The sequence below is a fragment of the Megascapheus bottae genome, chromosome 10, assembly GCF_031878675.1.
Source record: "Megascapheus bottae isolate mThoBot1 chromosome 10, mThoBot2.hap1, whole genome shotgun sequence".
In the NCBI taxonomy this organism is placed as follows: Eukaryota; Metazoa; Chordata; class Mammalia; order Rodentia; family Geomyidae; genus Megascapheus; species Megascapheus bottae.
The window spans coordinates 57,459,672-57,477,193 of record NC_143518.1 but is presented as its reverse complement, the minus strand read 5'-3'; the positions used below and the strand labels follow the sequence as shown (position 1 = coordinate 57,477,193).

At 43.9% G+C, this 17,522-nt stretch overlaps 1 protein-coding gene across 4 annotated transcripts in view; it reads left to right on the top strand.

Moving 5' to 3' along the window:
• Positions 1-9,384, top strand: part of Ppp1r12b (protein phosphatase 1 regulatory subunit 12B) — a 195,579-nt gene extending 186,195 nt beyond the window's left edge. For 3 of the 4 annotated variants that reach the window (XM_090341421.1, XM_090341420.1, XM_090341417.1), the window contains one exon: positions 9,022-9,384. In XM_090341421.1, coding sequence (XP_090197547.1) covers positions 9,022-9,108 — 87 coding nt within the window. In that variant the 3' untranslated portion in view covers positions 9,109-9,384. Of the gene's footprint in view, positions 1-2,539; positions 2,721-9,021 lie in introns of all 4 variants that reach the window. The other variant, XM_090341418.1, reaches the window with a different exon arrangement.
• The last annotated feature ends 8,138 nt before the right edge of the window (positions 9,385-17,522 follow it).

Genomic DNA, 17,522 nt, shown 5'->3' with positions numbered 1-17,522 from the left:
CCTGTGTGCTTCTACATATCCAGGTTATACCGATTTCAGCCCTCTCCCTCCTCAGAACAGCATTTGTAGAGTTACCTCTAGTGATCCCCTCAAAGCACAGTAGACGGCCAAGGACTGACAGTAACTCCAGAACCTGTTTTTCTGACTCTAACAAACAAAACACAAAAGCTAAGTAAAATATGGAATCATGGAATGGACTCTCGCAGTAGTATGTGGAACTCTGTGGTTGATAAATGAGTTATGCCTTTTTTACCTTCACCTGGAAAGGTAAGTATTTACAAATTCTCCTCAGGAGAAACTCTACCCAGGTCCTGGATTGGAGTAGGATTATATGCCAGTTCTGACAGGTGTGCATGTGAGTGTGAGCTATGCTTTTGGTCTTGAAATGTGTCCACACCCAACCTGATTTCTACTGCATCCTCCATTTAGTTTTGGCCTCCTTGCTAGAAACTTTTCCCTTCCTTTCCCAGGTCTTTGCATGAGAGAAGCCTAGAAGCCAGTCTCCTTTCAGATTGGTGCTGAGATTTCTACCTTGCTTACTCTAAAAATGCCTCTAGCCAAGCTTGCCCTTAAGTTCTGTGCTTGCCCAACCTGCTCTGTGACCTGCTTCTCTTTAAACTTCTCTGCCTGTGGAACATCCCACCAGATTGTTTCCTGCCTCTCTCCTTCATGCTGATAACCTCAAAATTTCTTCACCTGAGACTGTTTGTGTTAACATGTTAGCCTAACTCACTTTCACAGTTCATGTCTGAAATATTCCTTGGAGACAAAGATCACTTCATACAATGACAATGATTATGTTGAAAGCTTTGGTCCAATGTCAACACCTATGAAGGGTGAGAGCCAGGGACTTTCCATTGGTAATTAAATTTGAATCCTGCTAATTTCTTTAAACTCTTCCTAATGCTACACCATGATCTTTCTCCTCTATCCCTTCCATGACCAAGATACTTGAACAGTGGGCAAAGAGGATGGCCGACTATCTCTACCCTCAGTGACTATATAAACAGTTTGGCTTCCCAGTCTTTTTTCCAAAGAGGTCATTCTCCCTCTTTGGGTAGAGAGCTATTCAGCAGTTAGTTTCTGCTTGTTTTTCTGTCCTTGTGCTACCATTCATTTCCGTGCTGCTTCACTCCTAGATATTTCTATACTAACTTTGATTTCTATCCCTCTCACAGTGTGAGTACGAGAGACTTTTCTCTGTTACCTGGCAGCCTTTTGTCATCATAATAACCCACAGGCTTGTCAGTCCTCATCACAAAACCCTATTTGCATAACAAAATCATTTCCCTCCTTAAGAAGAGCTCTTAGTCTTAGTTTCAAGGTCAGTGTAACTGATAAATTAGGAAGGACACATGTTAGAGTATGCAGTTCTATGAGCTAATATCATTTACTGAAGTCTCTGAGTCCCTTATGGAATATGGAGTATTAGTAAGAATATCCATGAGCTGGTTATTCTGTTCATTTGCCACACTGACAGACAGTAGGGGCTGGATTAGTATATTGGTCTGGCCAACTCCATTATCACTGGATGTTAATGATTTCTGCACTAAGTGCAGTTCCAATTTCCAGAATATGAGTCTACTTGTGAACATCTTTAAGCATCCTGCAGCCTTTACATGAACTGGGATAGAGAGAGCACAGCTAGCTGTGAACTTAATGATGCATATAATCATATATAGTGGGTCAGAGGCTGCTTAGCAGTTTGGTGATTCTGAACAAGATCTCTGTACTGCCAAGAAGATCTGGAAGGGTTAATAAAGCTTACTACAAAACAGGTTAGAGGTCCCATTCAGAGAGCTGAGAGTTATAATTTGGGTATGCACTTCATTCTAAACAGTTCATGCCCTATTCAGAGAATACTTAAAATATTCCCCTATTGTTTTCTTTTCTTTTATTTTATTTATTTTTTGTCGCTCATGGGGCTTAAACTCTGGGCCTGTGCTTTGTCCCTGAGCTCTTTAGCTCAAGGCTACCATCCTAGCCCTTGAGCCACAGCCCCACTTCCATCCTTTCTTTTATTTTTAATAAAGTGAAGAAAGAGAAGAATCCATAAAGAAAATAAGCAGGGGAGGAGATCGAGTATGGGTGAAAGAAGACAGAGCGAGGCGAGTAGCAGCTGAATTAGGATCACACTGAATACTCCAGCTATAGTCAAGGACAATTAAGTAGGCTCCCTGAAGCTGTGGTTCAACCCTGGTTCAGAAGACCCCAAGCCACTTGGTGGATTGTCATTCTCAAAAGCAATCCAGATGTGATTTTTTAAGAGCCTGGTGGTTATGTTCCTACAGCTGACCTTCAGCACACTTAGACCTGGGCCAAGACTCACAACCACAGCTCCCCTCCCTGGGCTTTTCTCCACCTCTATCCTGTACATAATTTGTTCTCATTACGCCTGCCTTTCTCATTTCCTCCTTTGCATGCAAACTAAAATAAAAACAAAAAGTCACATGGTTTCTTTGTCCTCCTTTTTTCTTCTCTGGTCTGTCTTGTCTTTCTGTCTTGTGTGTCTGTCCCCTCCATGTCTCACTCTCTGCAGAACCTCCACCAGCTAAAACAGATTCAAACCTTGAAGCAGATGAACGAGCAACTACAGGCTGAGAACAGGGCCCTGACTCGTGTGGTGGCCAGACTCTCGGAATCCATCGAGTCTTCGGACACCCAGGAGCTCTAGTTCTTGCCTTTCTTCTACACCTCACTTCCCTCCTCCATTACTCCAGGCAGGTTTACTCTTCTTGGTTCCAGAAGCCCTGTGCTCATCAGAGTCCTATGAGCCGATCCCTTGAAAGTCTGGTCATCTGGAGATAAAAGGAGCCAGGACTAAGACCATAGAATGGGGCATAGCTACCTAGGGTTAAGGGTAGCCAGGAAGGAGACTCATCTGAGCCAACAGTATATTTGGTATGACCACTACCTGATTATCTCTTTTCCTAGGTACCTAATATGGATTTGCTCACTCAGCTACACACACACACACACACACACACACACACACACATATACACATGTGTATGTATGTATACATTTCTATGTCAGAGGCTTAGCAAATTGAGATAGAGATTTCTCAATCAGCAAGTTTGCTCTGGTCTTCTGCAGTAACTGGGGATGATTGTGGACTCTGTGTTATAGATAGATCTGGGAAAAACAAGGACAAGACCTCAACTGCGACTGTACATTAGAACCACCTGGGAAGAAATTATTGACATATCTGAACCTAGGCCTTCCCCAGAGAATATGTGGGTTGTTTTTCTCCAAAGCTTTCAGGATTGAGACCCACATGTAACAGTTATTGCTGGGTAGAAAAGAACTATGGCTCATCTCATCTACCAGCCAAAGTATCCTCCATCTCACCATTGGAACAGAATTGCCTTTCTGCAATAATTTGCTTTCTTTCCCCCCTCCTTCAGAGGCATTTATCTCATCCTTGTCACAAATTTCTTATTCCCAGAGATGTGTCCCTTCCCATTTCAAGTGTGTAGGCTGTGAGGCAAAAGGTAGCTTAGAAAATGGGACCCTCAAACAGCATGGCTTTCCCTAATGGGACAAGCTTTGCAAGAGAGAGACCGACAGTGGAGCAGAGAGCGGGAATTTATTTTCAACTGAACACCAAAAAATGTGTTTGGCAAACTAGAGCCTTTCCCTGGCTGTGGATCTGAAAAACAAGTTCACAGCAGCTTGTTTTCCTGTCCTGAGATAGTGTAATGGGGTCACCACTGTCCTAAAATGAAGTTTTAATTTTCAGTAACAATCTCATTAGGCCTGACCAGGGTCTGTTCTTTTTTCTGCCTATTTGCTTTTGCCTTTAGGGTCAATAGCTGGCAACTAATATCCAATAGAACTGAAGTACCCAAATTACCATAGGGATGAGCTAATATCTTGTTGCAGATGCTATCACAGTCAGAAATTGAAAGGGAAGTGCTACCATGGCCTGGGAGCAGCCAGCATTAGGTCCAGAGTGCGTGCTTTAACAGTAGCCTTTAACACCAACAATTCCAAAGATTGCTGGAAACGAACTAAAACAACTCAGGCAAGACTCATTCTTAGACCCGCTCACCCACAGCTAGGTTAGTGATAGATTACATTTAGTATGCTTGAGGGCCAGGGATTCAATCTCTACCATGTGTCTGTACATGTGTGCACACAAGCATGTGTACACACATACACATAAACACATATTTCTAAAAAATGTGACTTGGAGGTAAAGACCCCAAAGATGTCTCAATTATTTTTAATCTCCCTCTTTGTTGTTGTAGTGGCAGTATGGGATAAAGGCCAAGATTAATGGTTAATAAACATGATAACAGATGTCTTTTATTAAGGCTTGGGCTGAGTGCTTTTTATCTTTTTTACTGATTCCTCAGAACCGCGCGCGCGCGCGCGCGCGTGTGTGTGTGTGTGTGTGTGTGTGTGTGTGTGTTTATATCTATTTATTTATTTATTTATTGTCATAGGGCTTGAACTCAAGGCCTGGATTCTGTCCCAGAGCTCTTTTGCTCAAAGCTAATGCTCTGCCATTTTAGCCACAGCTCCACTTCTGGTTTTCTGATGGTTAGTTGGAAACAAAAGTCTCATAGACTCTTCCAGCCCAGGCTGGCTCTGAACCGGGATCCTCCGATCCCAGCCTCCTGTGTAGCTAGGATTATAGGCATGAGCTTTTAGATCCCAGAATTTTTTTTAAATGGAGTCATAGATTCAAAAACTTGTCCGAGGCCCTCAAAGAATAAATGAGCCAAAATTCAGAGTTATCTGTGATAGAAGCTGTCTGCATATTTGGCACAGTAGAGCCTAAACAATTCAGGAAGGGAATATTGAGCAAGTTCAGTGTACACCAGCATTGTAGCTGAGAGATAAAGGACAGCATTCTGCCTTCTCAGCACTTCAACTCCTTTGTGAAAGGCTAGCTTCTAAAAAGCATTAAATTGTGAAGAATGCTATTTCCTGGTGTATGACTTTCAACAGCAAAGATAGCAAACTCCTGTGGCTTGTGAGCTTACCAATAATCAGAAATAAACAAATAGAAGAATATTTCATGACATGTAAAAATTATATGAAATTTAAATTTCAATGCCCAGAAATAAAATTTTATGGAAAATAAGCCATGCTCTTTTGTTTTGTTTTTTTTCCATTATGTCAATGGCTGCTTCCATGCTACAGCAGTAGAACTGAGTTGTTGCAATGGAGACAATATAGCCTGTAGACTAAAAGATTTGCTATCTGACCATGTACAACAAAAACATGCTGACCCCTGACAGCAGGATCAAGAAAGTTTACCCTTCTGGGCTTTAAAATAATAATCATCATCATCATCATCATCATCATCATCATCATCATCCCCCTGAAGAAATTGTATATGTGTAGTATAAGTCACTTACCAACAGAGTAGAAGGAATTATTCCTTTCCCACTTCCCAGGTAGTTGGAAGACAAAACAGCTCAGACAAAGACTCATTCCAAGACCCTCTCACCCATAGCTTAGCCTTGCCCTGGCACTCTCTAAAACACCAGCATCCATTTCTCCTTCATCCCTAACAATCTTCATCATACATTTAAGAAGTGACACTTGCCAGGCACTGGTGGCTCATGCCTGTAATCCTATGTACTTGGGCAGCTAAGTTCTGAGGATCGCAGTTCAAAGCCATCCCAGGCACGAAAGTCCATGAGACTCTCATCTCCAGTTAATCACCAGAAAACTAGAAATGGCGCTGTGGCTCAAAGTAGTAGAGTACTAGCTTTGAGCTGAAGAGCTCAGAGACAGTGCCCAGGCTTAGAGTTTAAGCCCCATGACTGACAAAAAAATAAAACAAACAAAAATGACGCTTGAGAAAACAGGTACTTGATTTTATTTGCCCAAGGTATCTTAACATCAAACTGTGGTATGCTAGGGATCCAGAAGAAGCTGAGATTTTAAATTGTAAAACCTTTTTAAGCCAGGCACTGGTGGCTCATGCCTGTTATCCTAGCCATTTAGGAGACTGAGATCTAAGGATTGCTGTTCAAACCCAGCATGGGTACAAAAGTCCCTGAGACTCTTATCTATTAACCCAAAGTGGTAGAGCGCTAGCCTTGAGCTGAAGAACTCAAGGACCCTGAGTTCAAACCTACAATGGGGAAAAAAAAGAAAGAAAGAAAGAACCCTTGTTAAGCTGTATACATTTGAGAATTGTCACTTATGTCCTTCTCTTTTTTGTTGTTGATTGTGGGGCTTGAACTCTGGCCCTGAGTTCTTCAGCTCAAGACTATCGCTCTACCACTTGAGCCACAGTGCCACTTCTGGTTTTCTGTTGGTTAATTGGAGATAAGAGTCTCTCAGACTTTTTGTGCCAGGCTGGCTTTGAATTGCAATCCTCAGATCTCAGCCTCCTGAGTAGCTAGGATTACAAGTATGAGCCCCTGGCACCCAGCACATATGTCCTTCTTTAATCACTCCTTAACTTCAAGTAAATACCAGATAATCCTGTTGATTTTCCCTTCTCTTTGGAGGGTAAAGTTTATCCCCTCCCCACTACTTGATTTCTACATTCCACTTTCATACTTTGGGGCACTCCCTTAAGATGTCAATTATAGCATGTTGCAGCTGTGAAATTGCCTTGCCCAACTTTCTCCCACCAAGGAATTGAGTTTTTAAATGTGGAAATAAATCACTAGAGCTCAACAAATTGTTTGTACATTTTTTTAAATGCAGCTCAGTTTTTGTTTGATGAACTGCTAAGCAGTGAAATGTGATCCGTAACCGTAGAAAGCTTCCTCCTGTCTATGGAATCCTGTTACCAAGATCCAGTTTTCAGGGTCTCAACCCAGGCTACAGGCCCCAGGATTAGGACTAAAGAAGGGAAAGTGAGATGACATGAGGCCTCCATGGGATGATTGTTTCTTTTTAAAAAATCTTTCCAGTTCTCGAGAGCAAGGCTTCAGAAATAGAGGCATAAAAGAGAAGATAGCCAGAGTGGCCTTGGTTGAGTTGGAAAAAAGTAGGGGCAGGGTCAAAAACTAAAACTTTGATATTTTCTGGATTAAATCTTAGTGAAGTATATAAATTACTTGGCTGCCCTCGCACAGTCATGGGAAAAGTCAGAAGGGTAACAGGAATCTTCAGTATCACAAAGCACATTCTAAACATCAGCACACTGCCACATATGTTACCTCTTATCAGCCTCCCAGAGTCCCTACCTCACAAGAGAGTAGGGTCGGGCTTATTGTTCTTTTATGTAGAGAAGTTGAATGGTTTGCTTGCAGTAATGTGGATACTAGTATTTTTTTCTGGCTGTAACAGTTTAAGTCTTTGGCTTTCTATCTCCACACCCATCTATGATGAAGGAAAGATCTTTGGAGTTGGGCACAGCTTTACCATTGAAGTAGCTGGGCACTTAGACCTAATTATGGAAGACTTGGTCCCGTCATTTGTAGAAATATGGATAGCATCTGTATCTGGTTCCTGAGGCTCTAGTGAGTGCCTCCTGCATTGTAATGCTCAGTGTTTTCCTTTTGTCCCCCTTAATGGAAATTCTTTCTGCATCTGTCATGCATAACTGCACACACATATTTGATTAATCTGCATCTTGCTTGCAAGACTGAGGAAACAGATAATATTCCTTAAAGTACAGTTAGCCTTTAAGTGGTCAAATAGAGTCAAGAGCTAAAACTAAACAAGCTTAATAACAACGGAGCCCAAGCCACCCCTTTCCCGGAGGCCTTGCCTGCACTGGGGTCTCATAGGTCGTGAGAGGACATCTGCATTGAGTAGATGAGGGTATAGATTTCTGGAGCCTTCATAGTGAAGAAGTACTTAATCTCTAACCTAGATTTTACCCATGTCCTTATCAATAGCTCATTTTAGATGCAAAGCATACTTGTCCAAGTGCCTAAGACTGATATTTCTGAACCAAGCTTGCTTTTTCTTCGTTTCACAAGTTGGACAACATACTGTGCCCTGTTCCAACGTGGCAGAACTCCAGCCCCTCTTTCCATAAGTATGTGTTTCCTGGAATTATAACACTATCCCCTAAAACTTTAGAGGGCTTGTAAAGCCCTCTTGTATTGGGGGTGGGGTAGATGAGGAGGTAAGGAGTAACTAGGTCTTAAACTCAGGACCTTAACTTAGTATCAGGGCTGGACTGGCTCTCTATCACTTAGGCCATGCCTCCAGTCCTGCTTTTTGCTAATTAATTGGAGATAGACCCTCACAGACTTTTCTGCCTGTACTTGAACTGCAGTCCTGGCTCTTAGCCTCCTGAGTAGCTAGGATTACAGGTGTGAGTCACTGGTACCCAGCCTTTTGTATCTCTTGGTAACAAAGGGGAAACTAAATATATGCCTAGTATTTGTTTTGTCTTGCAGCTCTATGGCTGACCATATCTGGTGCTCTCCTACTTGAGCCATACCTCCAAGTCTAGATTTTGCTGGTTAATAAGCATCTTTGGAATAATCCTCAGATCTCAGTCTTGTAAGTAGCTAGGATTATAGGAGTGAGCTGCTGGCACCTTGCAGTTCACTGGGTTTTAATTTGAAAGTGGGTGTTTATAGCTTGATGGGTGAGAATTTGGATGGATTCTGTTCACTGAAGATTCCAGAAAAAGGATTCTTAACTCAAGTTCTGTCCCTCATCCTGCATTCTGTTGTTCATGAGTTTAAAAGAGTAATCCTCTCTGAATTCCTTCCCCATGTCCTCACCAGCCTACTTTGGCACTCTTCACAGTTTCTGTACACTAGAGATGCATTCAAGGGGCCCAGCTACTGGCTCAGTGGAAGAATGAACAGTGTGGAACATGAAGCCTTCATAGAAAGAAATATTGTTTTACTATATTACTACTATGTGTATACTGGCTCAAAAGATGAAGGGCTGTGACTCCCCTAAATGTTAACATTATCAGGTCAGTCGATATCAATGGAATTATGTCCCCGAGTGAAGGGTGGTGATAATGCATCACATTCTATCTCAGGAGGCTCTGCTCACCTGCTTGGTGAGGCAGGGTAGAAGAGGCAGTCATGCCAGACTCTTAACACACCTTTCCCTCTCTTGCCACAGGTGTTAACAGAACTGAAATCTGACAACCAGAGGCTGAAAGATGAAAACGGTGCCCTCATCAGAGTCATCAGCAAATTGTCCAAATAGATTAGGCTCCAGACTTCGGAGAGGAGGGAGAGCATTCACTGCCGTACAACCCTCTTTTCCAGCCAAAAGGAGTGAATGTTTGAGTGGAAGGACTTTCTTTTTTTAACTCTTAAGTCACCTCTGCATTGTACATTTTCTCTGCACTCTTGATTTTCCATGCCCTCCACGTCCCCACCACAGATTTTATGATAGTTTTAATTGAAGCATTATTGTGATCCTTCAAGCCTTCTGGAGAAGGCCTTGTGGAGTAAACGAAGCTCAGCTGTGGACCCCCAACTTCTGCTGCACTGCTGCTTTATCTACATTGGATTTAGTCTAAACATGTAAGGCTTCGATCCACAGCCTTTACGCTGACCTTTACAGTGCTGTCTGATATGGGTGAGTCTTATGGTAGCTACTCCAGAACCCTGTCTAGTATGCCAAGAGAAAGGGGAGGCTGTGGGAAGAATTGCTGTATTTCCTAAGGTCTTAGGTGACCATGGCTTCATCAAGGTTCTTTATTCTGCTTCATCTCAGAAACTGACTTATTTTTAGGGGTTTTTTTTTATCCATAACTAACATCCCTGACTGGTTTTAACCCTTATTCCTCCTTTTTCCAAGGCTCAGATAGCTCTGACCTCACTTCTTCCTGTACTTTTTATCTTCTTATGCTCCCTTTCTCCCTACCTCCTCAACTGATAGTGTAAAATTTGGAACAGACCTAACAGTTGTCTTTGACCACTATCAAATCATTGCTCTAGAGACCAGAAAACCATCACTGCCATCATCCTGGTAACTTGGTGACAGTACCATGAGCCCTTTCCCTGAAAAGCTAGAACCATTATTCCCATCTCCCGCTTGTCTTCCCCTGAAGAATGATTTTCTGTGTTAGAAAATCTGGGCTCTGAAAACTCTAGGCTGCTTCATCACCCTTCTTTGTGCTCCTGACTGCTCTGACACCTGTTATTAACAAGGAATGAAGTCATTGCAAGAAAGCCTGAGGAATGGGAAGGCAAAATGTTGGAAGCTGGACCGGGGAGTGGTGAAAGTGGAGTGTGTGTGGACACTGCAGCACTATGGCTGTGCTGTGACAGTGATGGTAAACTGGATTGTTTCTGATGATGAGATTTAGGGAAGAGTCATTTGCTTTCTTAGAAGCCAGCATGGCAAATGACTTCTTAATTGCTGTTTAAAAGGATGTGGTACCTTCAACCCAGACAAGAGTCATGGAATTTTAGAGTGACAAGGCCCAGGTGTCATTTGGCCTGGTCATTTGGCAGGGACCACCCCTGCTACTGTAGATTTCACCCATGGTCAAATAGCCTCTGGTAGGTGCGTATGTATCATTTGAAAGTTGGACAGTTCTAATAAACAGAGAGTTTTGGCAGATTGAATCAGCCTCATGCTTACTAGGCAAGTGCTCTACCATTTGAGCTATGCCCCCAGTCCTTGTGACAAGCTGTTTGTGCCTGTTATGTCTTTGTCCTGCAGACAAAAACAGCCTTTGAGAATATCATGCCCAGACATAGATAAAGGCACTCCGTACTCCCAACACAATTAAAACTATTAGTTCTCAATGACAGTATTTGCTTTTTATAGTTTCATCCCTTGGTTCATTTTGAGTGTGTGGGTCAATTAAAGCCTCACTATTTTAGGGTTGCTGGTAATACTCAGTGTTGATAGGGGTCCGTTCTCTTAACATATACTACCTCTGCTAGCTTATTTCTGAAAATGGCAATGTCCTTATCGACGGCCATGCTCTTAAAGAAGAAGCTGTAATTCAAGATCCCAGTTCCAGAATAGAAGCCACGTCACCTCTGACATGACCCCACTTTTAGAATGTATAATACTCTGGTCTATCACCCCCACCCTTTTTTTTTTTTTTTCAGGAAAAGCTGCTTCTCCCTTGGGACTTTGAATTATTATGGGGGCACTCACTGCAAGCTCAGTTCTCAGGGAATGCTGAACTAGGATGAACAGCTCCATATCTATAATAAACATTTTCTTCATTATAAGAGAGGAAGTCAAGAAGGCATTGGCTAAGTTATTCTTTCAGCCCATCTTGGGCATGAGTTAGAAGGGATTGCTGCCTCTTTCTCAGGAACTGAAAATTAGATTAAAAGGAAAACTTTTTGAGCCACCTCCATTCCACAGGCCATATAGAGGAGTGACAGAGTTCCCTCAGCTCTTGTGCCTTTCCCAGAGTGGGAGGCAGGCTCTCAGAACCCAGATTGGCCTTCTGCCCTACTGTTTCACACTGCCCTTTCAGGTTAAAGATGCTTCTTGCCAGAAAGTTTCCTTCCTTAATGACATGACTTTTCCAAGCTCAGGAATGATATTGCCCTCTATAACCAAGAACTGATGAAAGCACAAACCATCTAGGTTGTTTCAGGTACTTTTCCATATGCCAATCATTTTATTAAATAACCTTGTAAATCTGGTCTCTTCTAGAAAACAGAATACCATTTCTTCAGAATTATATTGTCTGGCAGACCCATGAGATAGTAGTAGGCTTTCTGGCAGTGGGCTGTTCTCTCATGGTGTTACCATACCACTTCTCTTTTTCTTGTGCTGCTTGGCCACCATCCTCACTTGCTGGTGTACTCACAAGTACCCCTGGCACATCAAGGCAAGTGAACAGCTACGAGCTGCCAACAGTGGGGTCTCAGGCTTGTCTTGGTAAAGACTTTACAGGAAACCAGAGAATGAAAAAGAACATACTCTGTAGTTTCACACCCTCTGTTCTCAATGATTTGATATTTTTCTACAAGCAAACCACACCTTTGGGAACAATGATTCTCTTGCTAGAGTTTGCCTGTTTGGCTAAGAGCTGCTAGTCCTTTTCAAATTCCTCCAGGGTATGATGACTGGAGACCCAGCTTAGTCTCTATGTGGGTTATGTCTTAGGGTGTTGCCTCAAAAATTCTGAAAACTAGGCATGTCATAGACCTGCTCAGTGCATTCATATCTTTTCTGGGCCCATCTAATTCATAACTCCTGGAACCTCCCTGTCTCTACCTAACTGTGGGATATGTTCCCTTCTTCTCTGGGCCTCTCCTCTGCCAGCGCTCACCTGTTTAAAGAGACCTGGGTGCATTTGTTGTTTGCCAAGACCACTGGTGTGTTTCACATCTCTGAACATTTCACCCATTCTCCTTAACAAAGCAAAGCTTATTTGGCAGTACCATCAACAAGGAGGCTAAAATCCACTTAACAGCTTATAGATCCCATAAAAGTATGAGTAAACTACTAGCTGTGTTTCTACTAGGAACAGATCATAGAGCCAGGGATGAGAGAAGAAACACATGGCCATCTACAAAGTCCTGCTAGGACTCTGGATTTCTGACCAATGTTTCTGTCCAGACCCCTGAGCAAGAAAAGGTCCTGGCAGTGTTGGCACTCAATTGAGAGGTAGATCCGAGGTGAGTAAAAGCCTGAGAAAGACTAGTGTTGCCAGCTGCTTTGTACTTTAAATGGAAAAGTCTACAAGATTGTGCTGCTAGGCAGTAAGGCAGGGAACGCCTAGGTCAGCAGATGAACCACTGGGTCTAATGCAACCCAGCCATGCCATAGCTAGGGTACTGGTGTTGTCCTCCTGGTAACACCAGGAGTCATGGGGCTCTGCCAGTTATTCCAATACCACACTACACTACCTCCACACAGTTACCAGTCAGAGGTTCTCCCACCTAAATTTAGGCCCAGTAATAGCTGCAACTCTTAGTCACCATTCCAACTGTTTAAGACAGGTCACTTACAGACACCATAATGGATGTAGGTTCCTCTGACCCAGTAAGCAAAGTGGCATTGAGGGCAACATAAGTACTAAAGGGCTGCCAGTCTGCATGTCTGGGTTAGGGAGCCAGTTCTCCGTGTAGCCATATGACCTTGGGCACAATGTAAAGTCCCTTTTGTGTTAAAAATTCTGATTTACTCAGCCCTAAGAAAACCAGAACGATTCTCCAACTTGGAATTTCCACTTCAAAACTGCCACCTTTTAATTTCAAAATCTCAAGGTCACAATTGTGATTTTCTTCCAGATTCATAGTGTTTACCATCAGCATGAAAAGATTGACCACTGGTCCTTATTAGAAAATGAGGGTAATTGAATGGTGTTGCAAATGCTTTCCTCCTAAAGATTTGATAAGAATATTAAAACCTGCAGAGGTGGAAATTAGAGCTCATGGGGAAATGGATAGAAAGCAATTTGTTGCAAGCAGCCTTTGGACAAATTGTTTTAATAGGAAATAGAGCTGCTGTTTTGTAGGAGTCCTTACCACCCCTCCCCAGCTTTCTCAGATGTGATCCACACTGGCTCTCGGGACCCAAACAGCAGACTTAATTGCATTTCTACTTAGCACCAGCTGGTCCCTAATCTTGAATTCCGTCTTTACAACAATAAGAGAATTTTCCTCCATAAGAACTTACACCTTTAGTCCCACTGAGCACTTTTCCCTGGAATGCAGACTGTCAGAAGCTTCTGGTGCTATTCACATGGTCTTTCCTTTAAAGCTAGTTTGCAGAGGAGCCCACTAAGCACAAAGTATTCCATGCACACGGACATGGTACGTGGAACAGTGCTGGACTCTCAAGACTTCTGCAAGTCCAGGTTTATACGCAGCTGAAGGGAAGGTAGCCTGAATTCTCTAGTAGGAAAAAGGCAGAGACTTTGAATGTGAAGTGAGATAGAGGTTTGAGCACTGGGAAAAAGGGAGTTCTGGCTCACTAGTGACTGCATCCCTCAGCCTGCAGCTGGGGGAGATTTTATCAGCTTCCCTAATAGCTATTGACACTGCTTCAGAGCAGCACACCCATTCAAGGATAGCTATCGATTGCTTAATGTTCTGATTAGATTGGAAAAATAGATCAACTTCATTACATCTCTAGAACTGCCATTGTCACAGCTAAGGAATGGAATGGTTTCTGAGGACTAAAGAAAAAGACTCTTGACTAGCCAGCATTTATATCATGTCCTTGAAAAGCTGTGGTTGAGGGTCATCATTGTCTTGAGGTGTGTCTTATAACCATTTTATGGAGCCTTCCAGAAGAATAGTAGAGAAGTAGGTGAGCCTAAAGCCCATGGCAGATGCTTAAAAAAAAAAGCCTGACAACTTGAGGGTCTCTTGCCCTGCATGAATACACATGCACATTTGCTAGCCTGCATCTTTCAAAATGAAGTCTAACATATTCTAACTTGATGAGAAATAAGAGCTCAGAAACCAATTTTATCCAAGTGTAGTATTCTGTTCCTGTCTCCCCACTCTCACCCAGTTCCCCCAAAGGACTTCTCGCTGAGCCATTCCTCTACTCATCTGCTTATCATTTGGGACTGTGAATCTACCAGTGACACTGCTATTTCTCCTCCAAATTTTCTCCTAATGCTTCCAATAAAATTTTACTTGGGTGGCCTCTTAGGTGACATCAGGATGCTCTTATGTTCTTCCAAAATAAGCATGCCTTCCCTCCTTTTCCCCTCACCCCTCTCTACATTCTTTATGCCTTACTTCCTCACTTGGACCTGATGATGCTCTGTCAGCCAAGATTCCTGGAGGAGTGTCATATACCAATCTTGACCCTCCCCCTTCCAACACACACACACACACACACACACACACACACACACACACACACACACACACACACACACACACACACACACACACACACACACACACACACACACACACACACACACACACACACACGGTCTCTTCTAGTTTCAAAGCACCCTGCATGTGCCAACAGCCTCTCAGAAGATTTATGGGCCTGGATGATGACTCCATACCTTGGCCAGAGACCACAGGTGGTCATGTCAGGGTTATTCTGTCTTTGTCTTGAAAGATGTTACCAGTTCCAGCTTCAGATCCAAGTGTGTCCCCAGCACATAGTGCTGGTGTATTGGGCAACAGCAGCCGTAGCTCTATGAAGAGAGAGGGTCCAGAAGAAGCTCACTGACTAGAGAGCCTTGTAAGCTTCTGGTATACTCAAAAACCAGAGCTGGAGCAGTGAGCATAGACTCTGATCAAGGAACACGCAAGGGCCAGCACCAGCTTGACTTTCCAGAGTTTATCTGCCCTTGCTTTCCTCACTCCCATTCTCCAGCTTGTCCTCCAAATTAGAGGGGCCCACTAAAGAGTGGTTAGAGAAGGAAACCAGGAAGCAGGATGCAGGGTAGAAGAGGGCTTGAGGAGGACATAGCCATCCAGCCTAGCCCTTTACTAGATAGCAGTTCTTGAATACAGCTGCTCCCAGGCTGGAGCCTCTTGGGGGGCCATGATTTTCCTGAAAAGGGAGGAATGTGTTTCTCATTTGCATTCTTCTGTAGGGAGAAGGCATGGTCTATTTGTGGTGGAATGGCTCAGATTGTGCTTTGGCTTTAGGGTTTTCTTCCTGTCATATTTCCTCTGTCCTGACCTTGGACAGACAAAATGAAAGGAACACAGAAGAACTACCCTGTGTTTCCTCACCTCTCATTCATTGACAGCATTTTGTCTTTTCTTTCTACCCTTCACTTCTCACCTTCCATCATGTTTAAATCATCAGTGTAACTCTTTTTCAGCTATGTTGTATAGATGAAGTTCAGACCATTGTAAATATACCTGGGGAAGGGGGATAGCACCCTGCAAGGGAAGTCAGACTTACTTTGTGAACTGAATGTATTTTTATGCAATTTTGAGTGGCCTTTCAACCCTAAGATGGTGATTTTGTTTTACTGGTTGTTATTTAGTATTGTTCTGTGTTTGGAAGTTTGGAAATGGTATTCATATCTATATGATGCCTGTAAACACAACAGTATTTATAAATGAGTAAATAAACTGTGTTTTAACTTTGTGCAGTAGAACTGATAGTCTCACATCTGTCAAAGCTCCATGGGCCTTAACCCGTCAGCCTCCTGCATCTGGTCTGTGTGGACGTGTCTGTCCCAGGGTATCGCCTTCCTTGAAGACAGGGCTCTGGGAGCACTGAGGAGTTCCTAGATAGATAGGACCCTAAGAAATTAGGGTTGCCAGCAGCTGAGGATGTGGTTATTTCTTCAAAGGCAGAGAGCAGAGCTGGTGTCACAGCACTGAACCCATCTCAAAGCACACAAACACCCTCAGAAGTAAGGTGAGTCAGGGTCCAGCAGTGGAGGTTTCGTGGCACTCATGACACTGGCCTTCTCGCTCCAAACTGCCACTGCAGCTAACTTGGTGATAAGGGTTTTAACTCTACACTCCACCTAAGGAGCCCTGAGATGTGCCAGATGGGCACTTGGCAGGACCTGCAGGTGAGTGGCCAGGTCTCACAGGCAGCCCAGGTTCAGGTCTGGTTTCTCCACACAGCAAGTCTTGCCCTGGCACTGCCCAGCGGAAATCCCTGGTCACTGACGGGGACAAAAGCTGGAGAGGAAAGATTCTTTTCCTCTGTTGTCACCCAGCTGCTTAGCCCAAGCAACAGCAGAACAAACACATGATGTCATGGTTGAAGAGTTCAGACCTGTTTCTAGGCCCCAAAACCAAGGCTAAGATGCGCGTCTGATATAAAGGGCTCCTCCTAAACAGATTCCTTACCTCTGTCCCCCACTGGATGGGTGAGGTCTACAGACAAGGTCACCTAGGGGCCTTGTGGGCCAGTTCTCCCAGGAAGGACACAGGCCCCTGCTGCAGAACAAGAAAGAGCCCACATTGGCAGCCTGGAGACAAACCTCAGCCCTGTGCACCCAGGCCACCCCACCTGCTCATCTCCAGGACTAGCATAGCAAGCTAACACATGCTGCGCACGGCCTGCCCGTCCTGGCAGCCCCTTGAGTACTGAGGCTGACAGGAAGCACAGCTCTCCTGGTGGTGCTCTTAGACAACAATGCCACAGGGTGACAGTCTGACAAAAATACCAGGCCTGCCTGCTGTCAACATGACAAGGCTGTGGAGGTGGGGACTGGAAAGGAGGTTAACCCCTTCGTGGTCAAGGAGAATCTGTCCCACTCACTCTCTAAACATTCTGAAGCTATCTTTGGCCGCTCTGATCTTGCTTCCTAAAGTCCATGACATCTGAAATATCTGAAATGAGATGATTCACGATTTTATAGAAAGTCTCAAATTCCCACACCCTAAGGCCAGCCTCCCCTTTTGAGCTCATTATGGCTGTCACCTAAGCCCAGCTCTCCTGGAAAGGATTCGAGGTTGTCACCAATCCCTACAGCCTCCCAGCAGATGGTCCCTGGCATGAAGGCCACTGGCATTGGCATGTGTCTTCTATCGTGAGGTGCTGTATGCCCTACCACCCACCACAGTGCCTTTCCGGGCTTCCCCAGCCCACAGAAGAGTGGGCTGTGCCCCCTTTTGCTGAGCCCCAGAAGGGAGATTAGGCTAGAATTCAGAGCCTCTGATCCAGCCTGCTACCTTCACACCTCCCCCACCCATGCCACAGCCCAGTAAAAACAACTAGAGACACCCCCCACC